Below are 27,033 nucleotides of genomic sequence, written 5' to 3' on the forward strand. Positions count from 1 at the left end.
CATCAAGAAATGAGTGAAATTTCGCTTCAGAAATTTTGGACGTTACTTGTCTGAAATAAGTTAAATAAAAACGTTTTCTAAAAATAAATTTATGCATAATAAACAAACTCACTAAATAAAAAAAAATTACTCAATAGAGATATAAAATGTTTGAATATATATTTTATATATCCTTACCTGCATTTCCTACTCAAAAAATAATAATAATACAATGTAGTTTCATACGGTGACTATTTTTTGCTATTATTTTGGATTGGCATGGTGCTTTGCGTCACATTAATTTGTTCTCAAGATGTGCACAGGAAAAGTTGGAAAGGTGATTGTCTCAAAAAATACACCTTAAAAAATAAAATTTAGTCAATCATTTTTAATAAGAAGAATGTGTTGATTTATAAAGAAACGATAGAGTTCATTTGAGATAAGGAGAAAAGAATTGAAAATCGGGACTTATAGTATCCTTTATCTTTACATTATTGTCAAATAGATATTCGTACTTAGCGCTGTCTTAATTATTTCCATTTTATGTTGCCCCTGCGGGAATTCCAATTCATACATTGCTGTCAACACTTTACAGGGTTTCCAATCGAGTGAAAATGAATTCCAAGCAATCGAAAAAATTACAAAACTAATTGGCTCCCAAAAAATGTTCTGAAATTAATGAATGAATTGAAAAATAATGAAATAACAGTTAACAACGGAAGCAGACAGTGTTGAACAGCACTTTACAAACCCGCTGACAGTTATCTGTCGGCGATTTAAGCCGAGTCAGCGTCTTTAGTTTTTTCAGTAGCGGCAACTAGGGCCAAGAGTACGACTTAGCTACTTCGTACTTCACATTCGCTTGCACAACCCCTTTTTTTTTGGTATTTCATGAAAGAATAGGTATCTGAAATTATGGCTGATGAAGGGAAAGAGTTCAATCTGCTGAAAGCACTCTCCAATGAGTGCCTGAGCTTCAGCGAAATATTACTTTCCTCTCTACCAAGCAAGAGGTGTCTGTATTAGATCCTTCATGGGGGAAAAAATTATTGCCAATTACACTTAAATCCGAAATAAATCGATCCCTCTCCAGTGATTGTAGATTGCAATTTTCTTGGTTGAAATACTAAATAATTTTTGATTTCCTTTCCGACAGGGTTTTTATGTGTTCCTCTACTCTGTGAGCCTTCTCTTTCTTCTGTATGTCTACACCTACTTGTTGCGTGAGCCTGCCACTGCCAGGACCCCTCGCCGCCTTACCCTCATCGAAGGACTCAAGATGAGGATGGGAGGTGAGAGGGTAACCAAAGCACCCGACGTCGACTCTCCGAACCCTGCCGCCTGTCCCCGGGCTAAGAAGCACCGGATCTCAGAAAACGATAGGAGCCATGGTTCGCTCTTCCTCAGAATCGGAGCTATTGGTGAGAGAGAAATTTTCTTTTCTGTTGCATAAAGCAAAATTAATAACAAAAAAATTTTAAATTCTTCAAAAACGCTGAAAGATATATTATAAATTTAAACCTAATTCCCTAACAATAGTTCAAAATATAACCCTAGTGTTTTAAAAAGCAATAGATATATTTTACGTTTCAAAATTTCAAATACAAAGTATAGGCTGAGACACAAAAACAGCCAAAATCATAGAGAAGTCGAGTGAATGAGTTATAGGGATGCTATAGTTTGATTTCAGTGCTATGTGTTTGGAATTCCAGCTGCTTGCAGAGAACATGAGTGCTGAATTGGCGGACGACAACCAAAGCCACTTATGATGTTTGCAAAATGCAGCTCATTTTCTCATTGCCAATCGAACAGTTCATCATGCTACGCCACCGCTGTGAAGCGTGATGAACTGCTTATGGTAAAAACTTTGAAAAAAAAATAGACGTGTCTAAGTTCTGTCTAGGTATAAAGTAGTGCTAAATATGAGCTATTTCTGTTTTTTCCCGGCATTTCCATTTCAGCATTTTTCAATGATTCTGGCATGTTTTTGTGTTTCCTGTGTACCCACCTTGAAGTAGAAGCGTAATTAAGTATACTGCTCATTGTTTGCTTCGCATGTACGTAACGCATTGCCTGACGTTTGCTTCTCCCTGCCTAGCTTTCGGCCTGGGCACCATGGTGTACAACGGATTGGAATTCGGCTCTTTCTTCGAGATTCCCTCCTCTTCTCCCTGCTACAGCATCCTGCTTGGCATCAATCCTGTTCTGCAGATGATGTTCACCTTCGCCCAGATGTACTTCATCTTCGCCAACGCCAGGGTGAGTGCGTTTTCTTTTCTCGTAACCTATTGATTTGTTCACCGTGTATATTATGTATATAACTAATTCGTGGAGAGGTACGTTCATATCAACAAAGAGTTATGATATGCCAGATTTTATACAGAAGCACAGAGAAACTTCACTAATCAAAAATTCACCATTGAATGAAGATAGAATAATGCCATTGGAACAAAAAGGACAGAAATCGCTGTTTTCTCTCGAGAATTCGGAATTTTTTGATAACATAGATGACAGTTTAAATCACCACTTGGTTCTGTATATTACATAAGGATGAGATAAGGGGGGGGGAGGATAATTATAAGATAATTGTAACAGCCAACAAATCTTCCGTTTCGTCCCTCCATCTAGGAAAACAGTTAACAGGCGATAAAGCACATTCTTTCTTTCTAATAATAAATACTGTTTCTGAGGGTATGACAGAATTTATCTTAGTTATATGGCAAAGTGAAGTTCCTCTTCAAAAATGTACCGAGTTTTCCCCAAAAAAGGAAAAACAATTTGACGAAACAATGAAATTGATTGATTTTCCATTACAAAGAGAGAAAAATTCTTGTAAATTATAAATAAAATTTTGAAATAACTAAGGGAAAATTATATGACAAATTTAGATAACTGAAAATGTAATATTTTAACAATTACAAAAGTTATTTTTATATAATATTTTAGGGTGATATTGGAAGAAAAAAAAATTCTATTAAAAATTTCACCCTGCACATTCACACCAACTAAAATATATTTGTGCTAAATTTGATGACCTATATTAAATAGACCTTGTTGGACACTGGAAAGTAGATAGACATAGAGGCATTTTCTTTTATTATAAACAGAGACATACAATTTTTAGTTTAATAATTTTAATACTATAAAAATAATTTAATTTAGATTAGATAATGAAGTCAAAGAATGTCCATACATTTGAAGGCGAAAAGTACCCTGTTATTCGAGCATTCTTTAAACTGAATGTTAATCCTAAAGAAATTGTGCCTCGAAAAATTCTCCTATTTCTATTTTATCTCATCTGATGAAGAATTTCTCTACAGCTGAACATTCACAAGTTCAAGGTGCTGGCACGGTTCGGCCTGATGCATGTCGTAGCCACCAACATCTGCGTCTGGATCCGTACGGTGGGCAAGGAGACCCTGCAGGAGATCGTCAAACACCACCTGTCGCAAGAGAGGGGTCACCCTTCCAGTCTAGAAGAGCTCATCTTACCCTTCAGAGGTGAGTGGGATTGTTCGAATGTATCCTACTGTTTTCTAATTAAAAAAAAATACTCAAATACAAAAAGATGGTCCGAAATTAATAAATTGTTCAGAAAAACACGAAATATTTAGTCTCTTCCGCAAATAAATTTTGCGAAATTTAGGGCAATTCTTTCCAAAATTCCAATGATATAAATCAGTATACCTGTCCGTCATTCAAAACTGCCCTAAATTCTTCAGAAATCAGGCCATTGCACATTTAGCCAATTTCCATTTCAGAAATAGAAAGCTGAGAAACAGGAAAGTGACTTAACGTAGTAAACAAGATATGGTCAAAAATTAATAAACAATCTCTGTTGAAAGTGCAGGGCTTTGTGACCAGTTTTTCTCACAATTTTCTCAACCTAAAACTTTTATCAGAATCGCACACTCCTAAATTTGGTTCACTGTCGATGTTTTCATCAACACATGAGACCATCTTTGAAGCGTTCACAGCTCTCGCCAAAAAGTTTAAACCACTTTTTTCCTCTATTGTATGTTATCTATATAGAATGCTTTCCTTATTTTATAAATTTAATCACAAATTTTAACAAAAAATCTGATGTTGAATATTTATTCATGAATTTCGATTATCATCAAAAACAGAAAACAAGGCTGTAGACAAAACATATAACTTTGCTCTCGCTTGACGTCGACTATCTGTTGACAGACAGTTCACGTTAGCAAGAATCATCTGAAACCGACACTGTTGGCTCAGTTGGCTCATCTGTTGGACACACTATTCAAAATGTAGCAAAAAACTTAAATCGTTCAAAAGAAATCAATTATTGGAAAAAACTCTGAGCATATCAAGCACCAATTTACTTTACCTAGAAGGGAAAGGCTGAAATGAAAGAATAAATGAAAATGTAAGAATTAAATAACATCAAGCAATAGATGCTGAACGTTTCTGAAATGTATGCAATAGAATTAACCCAGACACTACCTGCACAAAAAGTTGATTGTTATATAGTACTCAGTTTCTGGTAAGTTCCAGTTGCTTCAATCAGTTTAATTTAATTGGACCTCCTTCGTGATATGCCCAAATTAGAGTAAGAAATTTGCAGATGACCGGCTTCATTTTTTGAATTTGTTCTCTTAAACTAATCCTTGTTGTCTTTCAAACTTATGAGATATGTTTCCTGCAATTAAAATTGCTTTACAGTTTCAAAAATAATGATTTGGTAGAATTTGGAAATAAAACTTCAAATAGATTGAATTGCGAATATCTTCCTCTTTTTTTCAAACCATGCAATTTATACCTGAACAAAAACTAATATAGAATAATCTTTTCTGGCGAAGTATTTAAAATTTTCAATTAAATACTTCTACTGTTTTAAAAATATAATTTATTACACATTCTTACTGAATGCTCAATTCAGCTCTCAAACAAGGCGTTAAAATCAAAATATTTGTTTCCACCTCTATAAAGTGGAATATGTTAAAATTGCATTTTTTTATGTCATTTCCAAATACATTAATGAGCTGACTATTCTGAAAATAGTCAGCAAAACAGAAATCATCCTTTATTTTCTTGAAAAGGCGAATTTCGCTTCATGAGAGTACAAATCCGTTTCGATTTAAAGAATATTATTTTAAACTCGAGGAAACAAACACATATCAATTGAATATTTTTATCCATTCATGATTTATTATCTTTTATGTGTAAGGTTTACACAAATAAAAAGAACATTTTGGTTATATCTAAAGAATATTTTAATAACAGTTTACCTACACATAATGGCCGTCAGCAATGAAATAATGATCTTGAATACCCACACTTAGGAAGGAAGTAGATGCTTTCACTGAAGAAATGTCCATTTTTTAAAAATTTCTTTTTTACAGATATCCATTAACCTTTCAGAGATATTCTATAGAAGGTATTCAAAGATGTGAAGAGGGTAGGTGGTTTCGATGTCTTTGCAAAGGATATTTGAGGATATTCCTTCGAAAATGTGTTAATAAATTAAGAATGATCTTTGAAGCAAGTGGACAAACGGTTTTGTAAAACAGCGGCAGCCCAATTTGCTTCTATATTTCTTTAGGCTTCATCGTTATGTTGCTGGGCATAAATGGTTTGACTTGTCTCAATTAGCTGACAAGTATAAGTCCTTATCTGTCGAAAAAGAAAAAGGTATAACTTTTCAGGTCTTCATTGTAGAATGACTCGTTTTCGGAAATGTCGGCATTCAAAGCCATATCTATAAATATGTTAAGCCATCAGAATTAGACCCAACAGCTATACAGCAAAAGTCATAATTTCACTTCATATAGTCTGTAACAAAAGCTAGTTTTGAAATAATTATGAACATTACATTAATTTTTGAGGATTACGTACAGAATGTACGTAAAGCTCCTTTCAAGTGAACGAGTTTCAAGTTAATTTTAAAGAACTGCAGATTTTGGTATTTTGCGTTTCTAGACGATGGACATTATTAGGTTCCTTTTTTAATTACACTGTTAATTTAATTTCACATTTCAATATATATTTAATATATTAATGCTTTAATTTAGGCTAATATATACATGCTTTAACTTTGTGAATATGTGTTTTTTTATATGACTCTACATTGCATGGCAATTACGTTTGTACGCGATATATTCAAGCGGATATTCGATTTTATTAATTCTTATAAGTAATAAAATGTATAGAAATCTGAACACTTATAGTTCATACAGTTTGATTATCATTCTAATATTTTATAATTCAGAGATTTGTATTTTTTTTTTTTATTTATTTATTTGGCACTTAGAAAGATACTTTTTTTGTAATCAAGCTATTTGCAAATGTTCTCCACCTAGCGTCCCTAGACAGCTGCCAAATTAGAAATCCACCATATACGTGAAGTGCAGGGCACTTTGGGAAAGGATGTGTGTGAAGCTCACACAGCAGTGAAAGATAAGAAACGTGTACGATTGTTGCGAAAATGAGCGTGTACACATTCTTTTAAATTATAAACCCTGGCATAATAAAAAAATCTCCTATTGTTATTAGGATTTATTTTTACATATTCATGTGCAATCTATATCGTATTTATGTCATTTCTGGTCACAAACTTCTTTATGGAGAGAAAAAAAGTTGAATTTTTGCTTTCTATCTCCCCTAAGAATTTTTTCACTGAACTTTGAAACACCATCGTGCGCTGTCAAAGCGCTTATAACAGAACAAATAAATTTGTATCCTCTAGTATATGGTCCACACCGGCACCTGTCAAATAGTATCCCCATCCATCTGCACTGGGTTGTTTTCACATATATTTTGTACAAGCTGCTCTAAACTTGTGCATACTTGCTCCAAACATTGAAGGTAGAACTTATTCCTTACAGAAAATTATATCAAGAACAACAGTAATCCTTGCCAGAAGCAGGATATCATGGGCTCCATCGTCTCGGACTCCTCACCCTTTCTCTTCCCCTTCATCGTCGAGTACAGTCTGATTGGAGCGGCCGTCCTCTACGTCATGTGGAAGAACATCGGTAAGGACCCCGTTTTCGCCGAGTCTTCAGAGGATGGGCTTTCCAGGGCATCCAGCGTCCAGACCCTTCCCAAGATGAACTGTGCGGGCTCCTCCAAAGGTGAGTTTTCTGCTTTGCATTATACTTGATATTTGCTGGGCGGCCTAAAAATATATGCACTCTTTCAATAGGCATTATGTAAATAATAAAAGTTTCATAACTCAAATGAAGCAATATCATGTTTATCATCAAGGCGTGAAAGTGTATTTTGCTGCTGTTTACCCCTTTGACTTCCCAGTAAGGAAACTTCTTCACTACGATAGCCACTTTAGTGTGTAAATGCTATCTCCCATAGAGAACATCAGAGAAAAGTACCGACACATGCTTGAAGTGGCGTCAGCTACTATAGAAAGTGTCTGAGAGTGAGACTGACACGAAGCTTTTCTAGTTAGGCATTAGTTGCACTGCGCTTTACATTTTCCATGGAGAAAATAATAACCGGAACGCTACTGCCTGCAAGTAATTCTTCGATGCGTTTGTTTTAGATATGATAACACTAAACTCAACAAACAAAAATGGCTGACAGAGTAATGTTGTAAAGTGTAGATATAATCTAGAAAAATTGTCCAATGTGCTATCCTGAATTAAATCCCTCACTAATACGATTTGGATTGATCCTATTTAGTAGAAATTGAATAGATAATTATTGGGAAATGAGCACCTTTGCCTCAGAAACTGATTAATGTTTTTTGGTGTTGTGTAGAACAGAGAGTATCACATAACAATGTCGATTAGACTAGTTTCATAACTCAGGGGCATATATTTGTTTTTGCATCTCAGAAACAGACTGTCATACAGCATGCATCCACTTCAATTTTATGTACTTTTATGTATTCTTTACTATCTAAACACGGTGCATTATTTTCTAATTTCCACATGCGAATTAAGGGAAGAGAAATGCTCCGCGCTCACGTTTTGCACATTAATGCATTTTACTTCTAATTATTAAAGTTCTTCACGGAAAATCATAACACACACCGCGTAAAAATAATTTAAATTAAATTAAACCCGTGTATTCAAATTTTAGTTAATATTTAGAGATTAATTTTACCACTCAGGTTCAGCTGAAGGCTTCTGTAAAGAATAAAAATCCTAAAGCTCTTCTTTTTTGTAATAAATTGAATGTGCATATCAAAAGGCTCAAAGAGGGGGAAAGATTTTTTTTTTTAAATTAGCAAAGCAGTGTAGAAAAAAAATATTTAACGTAACCAATGCCAGGAAGCACATACAAAGCTTTTGAATAGTTTTCTGTTGAAATGCTTACTTAAATGCTTGCCAAAAAAATGTGTTAGCTTCACAATAAGTTAAAAAGAAAATGTTGATCCAAGAAAATTATAATCAAAGAAATTCATCCTTCAGAAAGCGTAAAATTAATACTTTCCACTGACATCTAAATTACACGAGTAATTAAACTAATTATATGTCGATGGTTCAATGTTACAGTTAGCAGAAACAACAAATTAAACGGTTATATTTACACACTTTTATTTTATATCTGCATAGAGCGAGATTTTGTAATCTATTTCCTTCTCATATCTTGATGCAATAAAATTCAGAAACTTTTTACACTTATGTATTTCCAATTAATATCTTCAGAAATTAACAATAATTTAATCATTTAATTTCAACTAAATTTTGAATTATTACGAGTAGAGCCAACTGACACAAATTATAAAAACCATTCATTAAGAGATTCCTTACATTTATAATAATAAATTATAAAATATATTAAAGACTGGAAAATTAAATTAATTTGAATAAAATAGTTTTATGAAACGGGTTTTTTTTATAAATTAAAAAGTAGGAATTCATTTTTTTTTTATGAAAACCATAGATGTTAAAATAAAATTGGAAAGACATGAAATAATACAAATGTAATTAAAATTCATTAACAACTAAAATTGTATTTTAAATACGATTAAATTCTTGTCTGCTAAGAGGTCATTTTTTGTCAGAGCATCATATCTTTATGTTTTTGATATCCATATTTTTGGTACACAAAAATATTTTTCATTTCTTTGTACATTGAATTAAAAGTTTTTTTTTAAAAAAATGCTTTATCATTCTTTTTCTCAAAGGAGGATAGAGTTAAGCTCTATAGAGGCCTTTAGACAATGAAATTCCTCTTCCGAACTTTCAAAACCAAATGTATTCCTTTTATTTAAATTTGATATCCACGTAAGCAATCTTTAGGCAACAAATATCACTGAATTTCAAATAATAAAGCATTTCATTGAGAGTTACCTTCAATAGATTGATTTCAGATTTCCTGTGTAAAAAATAGTTAAAATTTAAAATAATTTTAAGCAAAATAGTGAAAAAAATTAAGAATATTGGAAAGCAGTTTTTATAGTCAAATACAAATAGTTTTCCAGAATCCTGGGAAAAATGGACAGCACTATTTGCAATTGAGTTTGGAATGTCCTGATTTTGAAATTTAAGTTAAAACCGAAAGATCCTATTTTTGTGAAATGGTTAGTGTGATTATATAATGGAATTTAATCTACTTTTAGCGGTTAATTTTTACTAAAACTCAATAATTCCTTTTTATCTGAAGTGCACAGAACACTCAGATGGGACAATAACATCAATGCATACTTGTTGACATATCTTGGAAATATTAAGCATTTATTTAAACATTAAAATATTTGATCGAATAACAATGATATTGAAATTTGAAAGTATGAATATATTAAAATTGGTTCAACCAAAATTCAATATTTAATTTTACACAATCACTTGAAAAATTAATTTATTCCTGAAAGTATATTTAAAGACACACCCTGAATTTATTTAGTATTTTACCAAGAGATGATAGAAGCTTCATCACTTCAAAATAAATCATTCCTTTTTGATATTTTCATATTAAAATTCGTTGCCATAGTCCTCTACAGTCGGTTCAAACCTTTCAAGTTCTTTACTTTTGAAAACGGATCCCGTACAAGGTGTTTTTTGTGTGCAAATAAAATGACTTAAATTAAGAAAAATATTCTTCTTAGTACTTAGATTTCAGATATCGTTATTTTTAAGTGAAGATCTTTAAAGCAAATAAAATATATCTAAATAAATCTTCTCATCTTTAATGGGATTCTTACATCTACCCCATGACTTTACGGCTGTCGATTCAATTAAAAGACGCAGCACTTTCTAAAAAAACAGAACAGTACAGCACAGCTTTATTTTAAAACAAAAGACATATATATATACATGGAAGCAGTAACACATCACTAGAGAACGGCGCAATTGGAAACAATTATTCAACATCTTCCCCCCTTTTGAGCTGACAAAGGAAGTCTCAAAACCTCTGGAATTTCTTTACGAGGCGACCACTTCTAGTAACTGTAGTATCATGAGGAGGTGCAGCCGGATGTTGTAGACCGATTGGATAGTCAGAAACTGAATAATGATCAACGGAAACTCCAGAGGCGCAAGGAATTTCAGCTCGGTGCTGAGGAACATCAGAAATTAAATGAGGATCCACGGAGGCATCAGCAGCTTTCTCGACATTAGTATCTTGAGTACCTACAAGTCTCTGAACTTGAAAAATAGAATCATTACTTGGGAGTTCTATTATACAGGGTATTCAATTCTACAGGGTATATTCTCTGAATTGGGCGCAGGAAAACCCCGTTTTCACTTCTCAACTTTACAGTCCTAACTTTGCCGTCTTTTCCCGGCAGAAATTCCAGCACTCTAGCGAGCGGCCAATTCAAACATTTCCTGTAATCATCTCCCCCAAACACCTGGTTCCCTAACCTGACGGATAGACGTTCTTTGTCCAGGCCCCGATTCTGTATTAACTGACCCAGATACTCCCTTCGAAAACGTCTTCTCAATTCCTCACTCTAAACTTTACCCTTTGACGAAAATGTTTAGTATCCATTCTATCGATATCAGAAATTCGCGATTCCGATTTTTCAAGTAAAAACATTGCTGAAGTAAGGGGAGCTAAGTTTCTAGGCTCTTCAGAAAGGTAAGTTAGTGGTCGGGAATTAATAACATATTCTGAATCACACAAAATAGTATAAAGTTCTTCATAATTCAATACAGCTTTTCCTAAAGTACGCCTAAGAAGGTCCTTCAAAGTTCTAACAATTCGCTCCCACCACCCATTCCACTAAGAGGCTATTGGGGGATTGAATTTCCAAGCGATTCTAAATATATCGACTGTCTTAACAATCCTATTCCAAACAACTTCCCGCAGGTAATTATAGGCTCTTTTAAAGTTTGTGCCATTATCCGAGTAGATAATTCTTGGCCGGCCTCGCAATAAACGTCTGAAAGAAAGTAGAAACGAGTCTGTATCTGAAGAAGTTACCAGTTCCAAATGAACGGCCCTGTATATAGCACATGTAAACAGAACTACCCATAATTTATCACCATGTTTAAGATACAAAGGTCCAGTTAGATCAATTCCAACTACTTCAAAAGGGAATGCATCCTTAACCCTATCATAGGCAAGGCTACAGGATCGGACCCCAATGATTTTGCCTCAAATCGCTTATATTTCATGCAGCAATTGATTAATTTACGAACAGTCGTCCTTCCACCTATAATCCAGAATTTCTCTTAAAATACTTAAAAGAATCTTCCAGCATGGCAACGTAAGAGTAACGTAAGAGTTCCAGCATGGCAACGTAATTTATGTAATGCTCAATTAACCGCTGGGTAAAAATACATTTATCAGGTAACAATATTGGTGAAATGAAGGAAAGGTTGTCAATACGCTCGGTTATTCGCGTTTTAACCCTAAAAATACCATCTGCATTAACAAACGTTTCACAAACAGGGATACTGGAGGACGAAAAATATTCCCCCTGGACCCTTTCGATTAAATACCGCTCCGCAACATCCTTTTCTTCTAAAGAAAGTTCCCCAATTTTGCTTTCACTTCGTTTACCTCTGACACTATCAATAAAACGTAAAACCCATGCTGCAGATCTAAGGCTGGTTACACACACAGCGTTTTTTCCCCACTGAGGATATTTTACCGTTACCGCTCATAGAAATCGAAGGTTTACACAAACGGCGGTAAAATTTCCGTCGCTCGTAAGAATCGGTGTAATTTCATCAACAAACAAATTTACTTTAACTGTGTTATTTAAACTATTTACAACTTAAGTGTAATGTGAAATGAATAGAGTGCAGATTCTATCTTTATTGTTATTTTGTCGTCGAATGAAGAGGAAAAGGAAAAAATCGACTTATTTGGATTTAAACAATTAATGAAAAAAGAGAGGAGTTAGGAGCTTTTTAAACGTAATTTAAGATTTGAGGCAAAAGAAATTAGCATTAAAAATTCTTCAATTACTTCAAAATGCCGAAGACTTTCTTCGGTGGATTACATGAGCGGTAAAAGTTATCAGCATTAAAATACCAAAATAAGGAATTCCATTCAGCCTGTAGAAATTCTGTCAATAACTTTTGAAATCTATTTGAGTATTAAATTGCATTGAGTAAAATAAATGTTTTACTTATAATTGTTTTCTTACATTGTTATAAATTTTGAAGGAAACTTTGTTTATTGATTCAATTCCATAAAAATATACAAATCTGAACAGAACTTTAGATATGTTTCATACACATAAATATACAATTACAAATTAATATACAATTAATATTAATATATATTAATTATATAATTAATATTACCATTCAGTTTTGCTAATGGGCATTGCCGACAGTAAAGAACGTTTTATTTTGTGTTTGCCAGGCACAGAAATTCCAGAAGTTCTTTACTTTTTTCAATTCCTGCTATTAGTTCACACTCTCCCTATATATATTTATATACCTTGTTCAAATTTTCAACCGTTAATAAAATACTTTTTATTCATCCACTCAAGTTCAAATATGTTTTTTAAAACTTGCATTGGATGACACTTGATGTTAATACAGTTTTTTCAAATATTAATTCATTAATTAATAAATTTAATTTTTAATACTTTAAATAGAGTTTTAGCAATTTGTAATGAAAATTGAAATCAACAGGTAGTAGCTCAATCGGTAAAACACAAGGATTTCAGTATTTTTCACGTGAAGGTGAAGAATGCGAGTTCAATTCTTGCGAAAGTAGGAATTGACTTTAATTTTTTGTATATATATTATTTGTTTGTTGATGATTCAGCATTTGGGCTGCATAAAAATTTGCTCAGGCCATATGCTGGAACACATTTGACATTCGAAAAAAGAATCTTCAACTATCAATTTGTCAAGCAAGAAGATGCATAGAAGGAGCTTTTGGCGTCCTCAACAATAAATGGAGAATATTCCATTCGGCCTTTTAATGTTCTACCACAATTTGCGCATGATATTATTAAAGCCTGCATTATTCTTCATAATTCTGTTAGGAATAGAGATGGGTCCGTGATTGAGGATACAGTGTCAGTTATAGGATTGGAAGATATTCAAGGAGAGAATATTGCAAGAGGAGGCTTCAAAACAAATAATATGAAAAACGTTCCATGTAGATATTTTGTTTCAAATACAGGCATGATCTTCTGGCATACATCTACAATATAAAAAAAATATTCTGATTGCCATGATATTAGTGATAGATAACTGTAAAATAAGCCACTTTCTTAGTTGGAACAAGTATTGCAAGAAAAAACGGTTTTTTTCACATTATTTTTATTTACTTGTAAAATATTCTTGATTTATTAGAAATAAGTTTAAAGCATAATAAAACTTTTTTGCAGAGCCTAATATTGTGACTGATTTTCCACTAATACTTATATTTTTACAAAAAAAAAAAAGTTCTTTGTTTATAATAGCTAGCTTAGAAATAAAAAAGAATTGATAATTAAATGCAGGAACAATAGTGAAATATAAATAAAATTATCTGGAATTAGACAGTGTTACTACTTCATTTCTAGACTCTCAAAATTAGGTTTTTTTACGACTCCATCTTTTTTCTAGTAAGTAATATGAGAAAGTAAAGATTTCCCAAAATCGTTTCTTTTTTTTTCTTTGAATAAATCAGAGTCGTTAATAATTTCTATACAAATTTCATGTCAACTGTTACGTTCCAATCTTTAAAGCCCCTCAAAGCAGGCCTTTCTTGGGATAAAGCAATTAACGTTTCTTTTTAGAATTTTCCCATGCGTCATATATTCCTATAGCCTCAAGATCCCATAGTTTGTCCACAGTAGAATTGATCCAATGCAACAATATAGCATGCATGTTATTGCATCGATCACCTTCAATAACCCCGCCGTGGGAACAAGGCTATCACCCAAGTTTTCCGTACCTATTAAAGTGTGACCCAACCTAGCTTCTAACACAATTACACCAGAACTTAATTGCGCAGAATTACCAGTCATTATCAGTCCAGCAACATCGGCTCTTAAAAGTAAATCAATAACACAATCTTTTGAATACAAATCTGATATCACAATACTATTTTCTTCTAACTCTCTCAATGTAAAAAGAGTTCTAGATTTAGGCACATAGCTGCATATTCTTTCCTCAGACATAACCTCAATGTCTACAGAAAAATTACCTTTTAAATTGGAAATCTTAATTTCGTGTACCTCATGCAAACGTGACTCAATATTTACCCCTCCGAATCAGCTTTACACTAAATGCTGCTTCCTTTTAGGTTTAAATTTAAGCTCTTTAATTATTCTTGTACTTATTTCCAAAATCGTTTCTTTTTTTTTCTTTGAATAAATCAGAGTCGTTAATAATTTCTATACAAATTTCATGTCAACTGTTACGTTCCAATCTTTAAAGCCCCTCAAAGCAGGCCTTTCTTGGGATAAAGCAATTAAAATTTCAAGCAATTAACGTTTCTTTTTAGAATTTTCCCATGCGTCATATATTCCTATAGCCTCAAGATCCCATAAAAGAAAAGAAAAAAGTGCAGAAAATTTCTGCACTTTTGTTGAGTTCGTCCCAAGATTTCCAGGGCTTGCAGCTTGCCCATGAATTCATCATATATAGCTCAGAGGTTGGCTATAGCTCTACCAGATGTGGCATTCTTCATTACCATACTTAATAATTCTCGAACGTAAATTTGCATCTAAATGTCTTCACGCCCGAAGCGTTCCTTCAGAAGTTCTACTGCCTTTTGATAATTTGCCAGTGTTAATGGCAAGCTCTCAATGATTCTAGTAGCCTTTCACCCAGGGACCATTGCTTGAAGTAAATACTGGAACTCTCTTCGGAAGTTTAAGGTTTCAGGTTTCACTCAAATCCTTCTGCAAAGCAGCGTCGTAATATTTTCTGTCGATCTCCGCTACCAGTGCAAAATAACGACCTCTGTATCCCTCGGCGATCTCCAAATTCTCCAAATAAGCCTGTTTGGAATCTCGCAATTTCAAAAATCTCCTGCAATACTTCCTCTTGGCATGCAGACAAAAGATCAAACTTATTCTTTAGTTGATACTTCAAAATTAAAGTAGATATCGAATCCAATGTCTCCTTTGAAAGTTTTTCTTCCAATGCATTAGTACACATGGTGAAAGATGCTCGAAGACTTTTTCGTTTGGTTTTTTAAGGCTTCCATATCAAACCCAGATACTGCTGTACAAAATAAAAAATCCTAAACTTGCATAGCTTTGTTTCGGATTGTGGCCTAAGATTCTTTTCTGGTTTCCTATGGAATATTATTATTATTTCCTTATTTTTCTAACTTCTCAGCACATTAGCATAATATGTTTTGAATATGTTCTTGGAGTTTACTGCAAGGAAGTTTTGATACTCCCTGAAAGGTCAAATGTCCTTTTTCTTGCAGTTAATGCATATCGGTTCATATATTTTCTCCTTTATATGGCGTATTTTCCAATTTTTAATTAATGTAGCATGGTGTGAGCCTGCAAATTCTTATTTCACAGTTGTGATAAAGCTGGCTCAGTTAAGGCCATGGCTTTTTCAAATTTTGTCTTTATATAGGAGAGTTGCTTCACATTTTATATATTGCTAAAATTTCCTTCTTGTATTATCTCCACAAGGAAAATTGAATAAAAGCTTTTCTATTTGTAATTCTTAAGCTGTGAAAATCTATGATTAAGAATTCCATTTCTGTTTTCTTATTCTATCATTTTTACAGCATTCCCTGGCAGCTTCTTTCATTAGATTTTTCATTGGTCACTCTGCTGAAATTTCAGATATGATAAATTCTTTTTGTCCTCTGTTCTAGAAATTTTTACAAAAATTTCTTTTTTCTGCATTCGCTGATTTACGAATCCATTTAATTAAGAATTTTCGGTGTTGGGAGATTTTTTTTCTGGAGATTTCTTATAGAGTAATATTATAGTCATCTGTGAGTTTCAAGTTAATTACCAGGATTTGTGGCTCACGGGTATAAGTTCCAATTGATTCATTTTCTAGAATTTGCAATTGATCTGAGAGTTCGAGTTCTTTACTTTCTTCCAATGTGCTGTGTGTGTGTGTGTGTGTGTGTGTGTGTGTGTAGATGTCAACATTTGATATTTTATTAAATTTATATCTTCATGTGCTGCTAGTTAATGGCGTTGCTCGTCTTTCGTGAGTGAGGCAATTTCTGCTGGGCATGATCTAAGAGTTGGTAATTTTTCTTCCAATAAATTTTTCTATAAATTTATAATAATATAAATTTAAATTATTCTATTAAATTCCTTTCTATATTTTTTTCTTTCATTCTTTCTTTATTCTTCTGTCTTTTTTTAAAAAACTCATTACAATCTCCCCTTTCCTTATTTGTCTCAGTTGATTGGAAAATTCTACCTGCTATTTTGTGTTTTCTAACCTTCAGTTTCCATTCTGGCTAAAATATGTTGACGGTTTGTGATTATATTGTTGATAGCCTATGTTTGAACGCATCTTCATTTGAAGAGCGCAACAAATATTTTCCGTTAGTTGATTGCAGAGATAGGTCTTGAAATACAGCTACAGTCCGACCAAATACTCCTTGGCGATTTCTCATGACGACTGTCCCCTGTCATAGGTGGAAACTGAATCGGAAAAAATAAATGACATTTTCTTTCCTTTTTCTAAGCTTAAGTAGCTAACTTTAGTGGAGATATTTATTTTCGTGTTGTTTGATCTCTCAGCTTCACTAAAACAAACTGGAAAGACGAGTCTTTCGCCAGTTCGAAATTACTACGTGCAAATCGCCATGTTGGGTATATTTCCGCCATTTCTTCTCATCAAACATTTTCCCAAATTATTACACAACAAACAAATGAACAAAAAATAATTGCACAGTAGTAGTAGTAGCATCATTAAATTTCAGCACATCTTAAAACTTATTTAGCAGTTTAAAACTGAATTATATTCCATTCATTACAACCAGTTAAGAAGTTAAAAGTCCAATGATTGTTATTATTTAGAACAGTTTAATCTTCAATGTCTAATATCAGTATTAAGAGAACAATTTCGAACCATGCCAAAATACTATGTTGCACACAAGCATAAAAATTGTCTGTTGAATAATGCTATGAAATTTGCGTAATATTTGATTTATTTTACTATGTTTGCACATAGGGCCTTCAAAAATAAATGATTAGATAACCATGAAAATATCGAAAAGATCCCCCCTCTCTTAGTCACCTATTTAATAATGTCTATTTTTATTTTTTTAAATTTTCCGGTGTAATAGGTATACATCTCAATTTTTTTGTAGAGATCTCTTATTAAAATAGATAACATTTATGCTTTTCGCCGAACCGGTGAACAACAAATATGTCATAGGCCATATACAAAAGTAAACCTAAACATTCCTTTCCTTATTGGCAGGTTTGTTCTTCGGTCTTCTCGTCTTAGTCATCGCGACCATCTGCCTCATCGTATTCTTCGTGCTGATCGAGAACGAGCACTACAGCTTGCTGGCCATTTTCCTCAGCGACGTCTCCCACTCTGCTATCATGGTTCTCACTCTCTTCACGATCGGAATAGGCTTCTTCAGGATCCAGAGATTGAAATTCCAGGCAGACAGGACAGACCATCTAAGGGACATACTTCTGACGGTGGCTGCTTACGGCTTATATGTGTACGCCATGTTTGGAATCATTGCGGGAACGCTATCGCCGAAGGACTACGTACCGAACTTATTAGTGATGGTCACTAGTTGCTTGACTATTGTACAAGTCACGCTGCAATCGTTGTTTGTGGCCGAAATTACCTGCAGGACCACTTATCTGCCAGAACACGACCAAACTAAACCCGGAAGACAAGTGGTGGCTTTTCTTATGATGGGGAATCTTACTTTATGGATTATTTACACATTTGAGATGCAGAAAGCTGAAGCCAGTCCAGTACAACTGGGATTCTATGGCTTCATGGCGTGGACTGTTATTGTCAGAGCGACATTACCTCTGAGCATTTTCTACAGATTCCATTCTTCTATCACATTTGCAGAGGTCTGGAAGAATTCTTACAAAAACGTGGCAGCTTAGACTCTTTGCTGACAAAGAAAAATAACCAGAAGAGACTAGTAGATTCAGTGACCTAAGAACAGTGCTTGTAGTGGCACGAGTTTTGCTTAGTACTGAGATTCTGCTTACTAGAGAATTCAAGCCGAGTTTCTTGAGACACTAGTTACAGAGTTCGGTGATACTGGCCCAAACTTCCAGAATTACCTGCACTTTGAATTAAATTTAAGCTTTTAGAAATGTTCTAATTTCTGTGATACATAATCCAAATTGAGTGGCACCCAATTTTATGGAATCAATTCATGAGACGACTCATTCGCAAGATAAAAATAGCTGCATATTTTATATAATATTACAATGTATGACCTCACGCATCTGTCATCTAGCATTTTGCATTATATGATATTGCTGTATTTACATTTTGCACAAAGTTATTCAGTGTAAAAATAATGTTATACAACAGAAAATATATCATTAATGTTACATACCGCAAAGGCAAGATGGATAAAACTTTCTAAATTTGAAACGGCGTAGCGCATTTTTGCCTAATCATTGGAGCATGAATTGATTCCATATCCAACAACCAAAATTTTAGTGATAGTAGTAATCTGTGATATATTTGCACCTGATGCCATCAGTGATCTTCTAATTCCACTAGTCTTGCATACGTAAATTACATATTAGCGCAAAATTCATTGAAAAAATGAATCTGATTTTTTTACAGTACCTCTTTAAGATAAAGATTTTACTGAACATAAATTTCTTTGTCAATATGATTTTTTAAAATAGTATGAGTAATGCCAAAAAAGGATTGTTAAATAGCAGAAAATTTTATATTTTCTTCTATAGTTTTTGTAGTTTGAGCGGTGCTAAAAATGCAAAATTATACACAAAATTATTTATCTTTAATTATTTATCGCATTCCTTTCATAAAATTTTAAAAAAGATTATTCCGATAAGCGTCTCTCTACATTATCATGAAGCAAGCATTCCGGTACTGCTTAGACCAACTGCGTTTCGTAATATGTGATCTTCAGGACATTTAAATGGTTTAAAATAAACGCCATTTTATGAAATCTGATTTGTCCTGCCCTATAAAGGTTCAACTTTCTACAATTTTACATTTTAGAATCGTCTTGCTAGGAACCACCGATAGTATTTCACTAACTCAAGGCGAAGCATACAAAGGTGCTGGTTCGTCTGAACGCATCCTTTGTTTTCATGAATTTCAGTGTTGCCAGCTGTCGAGAATTCAGGTTCAGTTACTGGTCTGGTCCTAATTCTCCGTAGCAAGTCCCAAATGCTATCACAGCAGCAATGCTTAGCATTCTCTATGACCGCTGTCTGTTACTTCAAAGCGTAACACTAACGTCTTAACACGCATTTCCACATAACATTGAAAGATAACTTATTCTCTCGTATAAACGATTCATTGATGGAATATATGTAATTCCGTTCCCTATTACAGTGGAAAAAAGTGGCTGTGCAAATAACCCATTGCACGTCTATTAACACCTTGTTATAATGTAATTTATAATTTTATTTTTTATTTGATTCATTCGATTCAAAACAAAACATTGCATATTATTATTTTATTTATTTGCGTACCAATAGTTTTCGTTCGTAAAATATATCTGCATTTTGCGTACAGAGTGCTTTGGGTCAATGAATAATTTTTAAGAGATTTACATGAAAACTTGATTGCTATGCAATGCATTCAATTCAAAAACACCTAATCATCCAAAAATTCGAAAACGATTGACGGGAAACTGATTTCTAATGTTATTATGAAGTTTTTAATCTGTGACAAGGTATCCTGGTTTTTTTTAATTAATTTTTTCCCAAAATTCTCAATTTAATTTCAAAAAATTCTCAGAATTTAAAATCTCTTTTTAAAAATTCTCTACAATCCCATTTTTCACCTGAAAGTAGGTAGCGCGAAGATTAAGAAAAAAAGAGAAAGAGAAATGAGTGCATTTCTTAACAAATGGATTCTGAAGAATTAGCTTTTCGAATTTTTACTTAGAATAATATTCCAGAGAATAATGGCGAATCAATAACATAATTCAATTCATGTCATATACCTAACTCCCAGTAACTAGAACTCCTGGGACTGAAACTGTCCTGTGAATGTGTCTCATGTTTACGGTCATTGTAGAAAAACGGGTCGTAAGGGGTTCTCATTCCGGTGCCTGCCATAAATAGTACTTCCATACTCACGTTTATTCGATGTGAAATAAGTAACTTAAATTATCAAAATCATCAACTGCAACTATAGACGTAGTTCAATAAACAAATTGTGCGTATTTAATATAATTTTATTGACCAATATCTGCATTGTATCGTATTTTATTTAAATAAAGATAATTGAATATATTTATATTTTTTGTCTTGTTTTCATTAAAAAAAATTACAAAGATTGCTGTAACATTCGTTACCTTAATCAGTGGAATGAAACTGATGCATTCAGTCATTTCTCATTTTGGCAATATGGGGAAAGATTGCTTTCATCGTCTGAGAGATTTCCAATTACTGAACCGAAAACCGGAGCAGTGTTACTATTTCGAACTCCACCCTCTAAAGCGGCGTTCACACGAGGCGTAGACAATAGAAGGTCAAGCCTACGTCAAAAAGATCATGTGACCGCAATGGGACAGTAGCAAATAGTTCTTCGGAGGAGAAAAAGCCATTTGTCATTTTTCCAGAGGGATCACGTGATGCTCCTGAAGTAGGTGCGACTTCCCACTGCGCGCAATAGTTGGCTTCGTGTGAACGCTACTTAAGACTTTATTACGCTGGTGGGTTGAAAGAGATGCCCTAAAAAGTGAGCAGGCGGTGCCGTCGTTTTAGCTTCCGGTGTATCCCAAAGATGTGTACCATAAAGTGCAGAATTTTTGATATTATAAGAAAAACTTCAATATCTCTGTTGTTCTTTCCGACACCAGACGGATGAGCAGAACAATATAATATCCAAAATAAAATGTGGCATCTAATTAGAAGTTTTCAATTCAAGAGGTTCATCAAAGTTTTTAGGAACCCATAAAAGCTGGACTATCGAGTTCGAATTATGATGTCGTCTTGCTTGCTTTTCGATTCCATTCTGTCAATATATCACCATAATTTTTGCCATTAATTGTATTTTTGATGCCGTTCGAGATAAACAAGCATTTTATTCTTATTCAAACAGCGGGAGCTCTTTGTCCTCGATTTTTCATGTGCTCGCTTAATATGCTCCTTCTGACTTGACAATTTTAGCAGAATGAAAAGAATAAAAAAGAAGTTGAGAACTTTTTTCTTTTGATCGACTATAACCTAAGTTGGATGCAGGTTGTCGGCGCTGCCGAGCTTTTTTAATTCTTATTTCTCATCAGAAAAATTAATAAGGCAAAGACTGCCCTTTTAGTAAATAAATGTAAACGAAAATAATTGGCATGACACCATATTTAAATTTTTTCACAACATTTAATTGACGTAGGACGAAACATAACACACAAGAACACTCTTACAAAATTCAGTACATTAACATCATAGAACTTCCGAACCTCCAACAACCTTCTCTCGGCCCCGTCTCTCCCACCGTCCTCCTTCTGCACCCTCTTCCCTTCAGTTCGTTTTCTGGTTCTAATCATCCGCAGCGCCCTCACACGCTGCCCCTAAGAGAAAAACTGGTCTTCAAACGGCAAAAGTTTTTCTCTGATTCCTTTGGACAAAGTTAATAACATATAAGGAAAAATAACTAAACGAAATAAGAACATCTCATCCACATATTGAAATAACAATGAAAGCTCCGAATATATATATATATGAAAAATAATTAAACGAAATATGAACATAGCATACACATATTAAATAAAAATGAATACATATATTGAAAACAATTAAACACAATAAGAATATAGCGTACATATATTGAAATAAAAACTGAACAAAACATACATTAACACAATGGATACTGAGAACTAATTTTAACAAGAAAAAGAGCTAATGTTTAGTTTGTAGACGAGATAAAGCATCAGCGTCTTTATTTAAGATTCCAGGACGATGAGTAATTTTGTAACTCCATCGTTGCAAAGCCAATGCCCACATAGTTAATTTAGGGCTTTTTGGAGTTTTTTCAATTAAGTATTTTAATGGATTATGATCAGTTACGATTTCTACCGTAGTTCCATGCAACCATTTATCAAATTTTTTAAATCCAAACAAAATAGCATAAGCTTCCTTTTCAATGGTTGACCAATTTTTTTGAGTTTTGTTAAATTTTTGGCTTACAAATGCGATGAGTTTATAATTTCCCTTTCCATCTTTTTGGGTTAGACAACAACCAACTGCATAGTCAGAAGCGTCTGAGTGAATTTCGAAAGGTTTACCAAAATCAGGGGCATTTAACGCTGTCGCCTCACATAAAGCTTTCTTCAATCTAAAAAACAATTCTTCGCGTTTTCCCCAATTTACATCTCCTGATTTTTTTCATTTGGTTAGTTCAGTTATAGGGGTTGCAATTTCCGCATAATTAGGAATATATGATCGATAAAACCCCATTAGTCCTAACACAGATCTTACTTCCTTTTTCGTCTTTGGCCTTTCTAGTCGTTTTATTGCCGCAATTTTCTCCTCGTCTGGTGCATGCTTACCTCCTCCTATCTTATGGCCTAAAAATTGTAGTTCTCGGGCCGCGAAAGTGCATTTTTTAAATTTTACAGAAAACCCTGTCTTTTCTAATTCCTGCAATACCTTTCTCAGATGAATTAAATGTTCGCTCCATGTTTTGGAGTACACTATTATATCGTCAATGTAAGCTTGAGCATAACTAGAATGGTTTCGAAGAACACTATTCATTATTTTTTGGAATGTACCCGATGCTCCCGATAGACCAACAGGCATAACCTTCCACTGATATACTCCGTTATGAGTGGAAAAAGCTGTTAAAATTTTGTTCTCATCATTCATTTTAATTTGGTAATATCCCTTTAGTAAATCTAGACAAGATAACCATTGAGCCATCCCCGCAGTAAAAACTAATTCTTGTGTATCTTTCATGGGGTAATTAGGAGCTTTTGTTACAGCATTAAGGGCTCTATAGTCAATACACATTCGAATGGATGCGTCCTTCTTTGCCACACATACTATAGGATATGTAATGTCTGCATTCGAAGGTTCAATCAAGTGTAAGTCCAACAGTTCTTTCACTTGTCTGTCCACCTCTGCTCTATAAGACATTGGAACACTGTAGAAATGCGGTTTCCGTCTAGTAATATTGGGCAAAAGTTCAATCACGTGCTCCCCGATTGCAACTGGTTGCACTGGTCTTTTGAATAAGGGTTCAAATTCTTTTAATAATGTCTCCAATTTCGTTTGCTGCGTAGTTGATAAGTCAGGTGAGGCTACGGATTTTACTTCCTGCCAAAAGGAGTCTTCTTTCAATGGATTATTTTCGATGTCACCAAATTCTTCTTCCCCTTCAAATATGACGTTCACACTTCCGGAGCTAGCAATAAATTCTCTCATTTTATTTTGATCCACATGCCTCAGACTACCATCAGGCATCTTCACTAAAAATGAATGTTCATTCTTTCGTGATTCGATGGTACATGGACCTTGCCATCTAGCTAAAAGCTTGATGGCAGAATCAGGTAATAGAACAATTACCTTGTCTCCTGGATTAAAGACTTTCTTCGTAGATCTCAAATTGTAATAATGAGCCATTCTTTCTTGCTGTACTGTTGAAATCAATTTTGCTTTCTCAGCTGCGTCTTCTAGCTGCTTCTTAAGCTTTTCCATGTAAAGAGGTACTGGAGTAGTATCCAACTGCAAACCCTCTTCATCTGCCACCCAAGTGTTCCTCAGAATAGATAAAGGTCCTTCTGGTTTTCGTCCATATAACAACTGAAAAGGTGCTACGCCGGTCGTGCTGTTGGGGACTTCTCGATAGGCCCACAAAATGAATGGTATTTTTGTATGCCATGTACGTGGCTCTTCCAAAATGACATGATGTAGCATGTGCTTTAACGTCTGATTAAATCTTTCTACCAGCCATTTGACTCTGGATGCAATGGTGTCGAAAATCTTGGGCTGGATCCCATTCTTTTTTCAAACTCTTGTGTCAAACTAGCATTGAAATTAGTCCTATTGTCTGATGCTATTATATTAGGCACACCTGTCCGCATGAAGATGGTTAACAGTGCTTCACATGTAGCTTTGGCAGTTAAACTGGTCAGTGGTACTGCCTCAGCCCATCTCGTGTGTTGGTCAACTAGACATAATATATATCTGTGACCTTTTGCACTCGGCGGATCTATAGGTCCAATGATGTCGATGTTTACCACTTGGAACGGCAATTCTGGTCTTGCCACAGGAGTAATTGGTACTCTGTCCTTTTGATTTATTCGCCTTGTCAACTGACAAACTTTGCATTGTTGACAAAAAGCTCTGACATCTTTGGATATTCCATGCCAGTAAAAAGAATACCTTATTCTTTCAGCAGTTTTTCTTGCGCCCATGTGACTTCCAAATACCGAACAGTGAGCTAAATTTAGAACTTCAAGTCTACGCTTCTTAGGCAAAACTAGCTGAGCAACGGACTCCCCTAAAACTTTTTCTTTGTGAAACAAAAATTTATTATGGAAATAATATCCTCCGGACTTTTCATTTGCACATTTTCTAGCATATTCCAAATCTGGACAACCCACTTGATCTTTAAGAAATTCGTCCGACCTTGATAGTTCTTTAACATTCTTTTCTGAATTTTCCACAGAAAATGCCCTTATTTCTTCACTTTCCAAGACTGGGTTGTCATCACTTGTTTCATCGACGATTTCTCTATCTTGAATTGTCTTCAGTTCTGTGTCCTTTTTGGAAATATCAACGAAATAATTTTCTTGAACACCCTGCAACTTGTCCCTTATTTCTGGGGGCAACAGTAAATCATCCACCAGAGTAGGAGCAACTGCACACTGCACTTCTTGGTGAATCATGTTCCCGTCTTTGCCAACGATGACACCCATTGGAATATTGACAAGAGAACATTTCTCTGCTGGACCAAAAATGCCTTTTATATAAATTGAAGTCTTATCTTCAACAGGAAAATCAGTCAATATATCTCTTCTGACTACAGTTATTTCAGTACCAGAATCAATTAAAGCTGTTGCAGGCTTTCCACTCACACTTATACGTATCTTTTCTAGATTACAAAGACCTTTATCAAGAGAAGGTCGTCTGTGAGACATCACTTTAGCCACTACTGCCGTTTCCTTAGTTACCGGTTCTGGGTCCACGACAGTTCTGTGAACATTTGCCTTTCTTCTACTATCTTGATCTGAGTTCGTCTTTAAAAGTTTGGGACAGAACTTCTTTACGTGACCATCCACTCCACAGAAATAGCAGGTAAACTTTGGACGGTTTTTCGGTTCGTATCTATCCGTGTGAAACCTTTATCTTGCTTCATCTGTTTAGGACTATTATTATAGTCTCTGTTATCACGGCTAAAGGCGTTATTTCTAACATTTACTTGTTGATGTGCCTTGGGATTTGGATTCGATGGTCTCCGATAAGTTTTTCGAATACACTCGTACTCGTCTAGCTTGTCTGCTAAATCTTGGGATTTGACTAATGTCCCCCACACGTCAACAAAATGGTCACGAATCTCTTGTGGAACTCTCTTCTTTACTTGATCCGTAATGTTCAAATCTTTCAGTCCCTCCAAATCTGTGACATTCAAAGCACTTATCCAGCCTTGAAAGTAATTTGTAACTTCATAAATGAAATCTTTCCAACTCTTCTCTGGATTTCTTTGGTGCTGAACAAATTTCTGCCGAAAACCTTCAGCATTCAATTTAAACTTCTTCATCAGGATTTCCTTCACATGTTCAAAATTAAAAAATTCTTCTTCTGGAATTCTTGCGATCAGTTCCACTATCTCTGCAGGCATGAGAGGTATTAAACATGACACCCAGTTTTCCTCATCAATTTTCAACCTCTTGACTTGTCTCTCAAACAATGACATATATAAGACAATGTCACATTCTTTTTCGTCGAATTTTGGCATGAACTTGGAAATTTCAATATGCGGATTGATATGAAATTGTCCACCACTAGCTGAACTAGCATTAGATGCAGCCATTCCTGCTTCTATTTTTTTCTTTTCCAATTCAAATTCCATCTCTCGCTTTCTTGCTCCCATCTCCATCTGCAATTTCAACTCATTCTCTTTCTTTATTGCTTCCATCTGCAATTTCAACTCATTCTCTTTCTTTGTTGCTTCCATCTGCAATTTCAACTCATTCTCTTTCTTTGTTGCTTCCATCTGCAATTTTAATTCTTGTTCCTTTCTTGTAGAGATTATTGTTTCTAGTAAAGTTTTGACAAATTCTTCTTCATATACCTGACTGCCAGTAATTAATGTTTTTAGCCCATATACTGTCATATCAGATTTCGGTTCCTCCCCCATTTCAGTTGAAAACACTATAAGATCACACTTGATACCCTTTGCCAAAAACGCCATTATTAAATAATAATTCTGACCCGAAAATAGAAATTTACCCTGTTTCTTTTAAATTATACAAATACTTTTTTGTTGTTGTTTTAAAAACGCGCAACAAGAATTCTGTTACTGCGGAGATACTCTTTACTATATTGAAAAAAAAAATACTCAAATGAAAATAAAGTAAAAT

General features: G+C 34.2%; 1 protein-coding gene across 3 annotated transcripts in view; it reads left to right on the forward strand.

The window, feature by feature from the left end:
- LOC129981858 (proton channel OtopLc-like) overlaps positions 1-20,697 on the forward strand; it is a 59,027-nt gene extending 38,330 nt beyond the window's left edge. For all 3 annotated transcript variants that reach the window (XM_056092893.1, XM_056092892.1, XM_056092891.1), the window contains exons 3-7: positions 1,136-1,400; positions 2,078-2,238; positions 3,300-3,480; positions 6,828-7,076; positions 17,733-20,697. In XM_056092893.1, coding sequence (XP_055948868.1) covers positions 1,136-1,400; positions 2,078-2,238; positions 3,300-3,480; positions 6,828-7,076; positions 17,733-18,391 — 1,515 coding nt within the window. In that variant the 3' untranslated portion in view covers positions 18,392-20,697. The remainder of the gene's footprint in view (positions 1-1,135; positions 1,401-2,077; positions 2,239-3,299; positions 3,481-6,827; positions 7,077-17,732) is intronic.
- Positions 20,698-27,033: the final 6,336 nt, after the last annotated feature.

The sequence above is a fragment of the Argiope bruennichi genome, chromosome 8, assembly GCF_947563725.1.
Source record: "Argiope bruennichi chromosome 8, qqArgBrue1.1, whole genome shotgun sequence".
Lineage (NCBI taxonomy): Eukaryota > Metazoa > Arthropoda > Arachnida > Araneae > Araneidae > Argiope > Argiope bruennichi.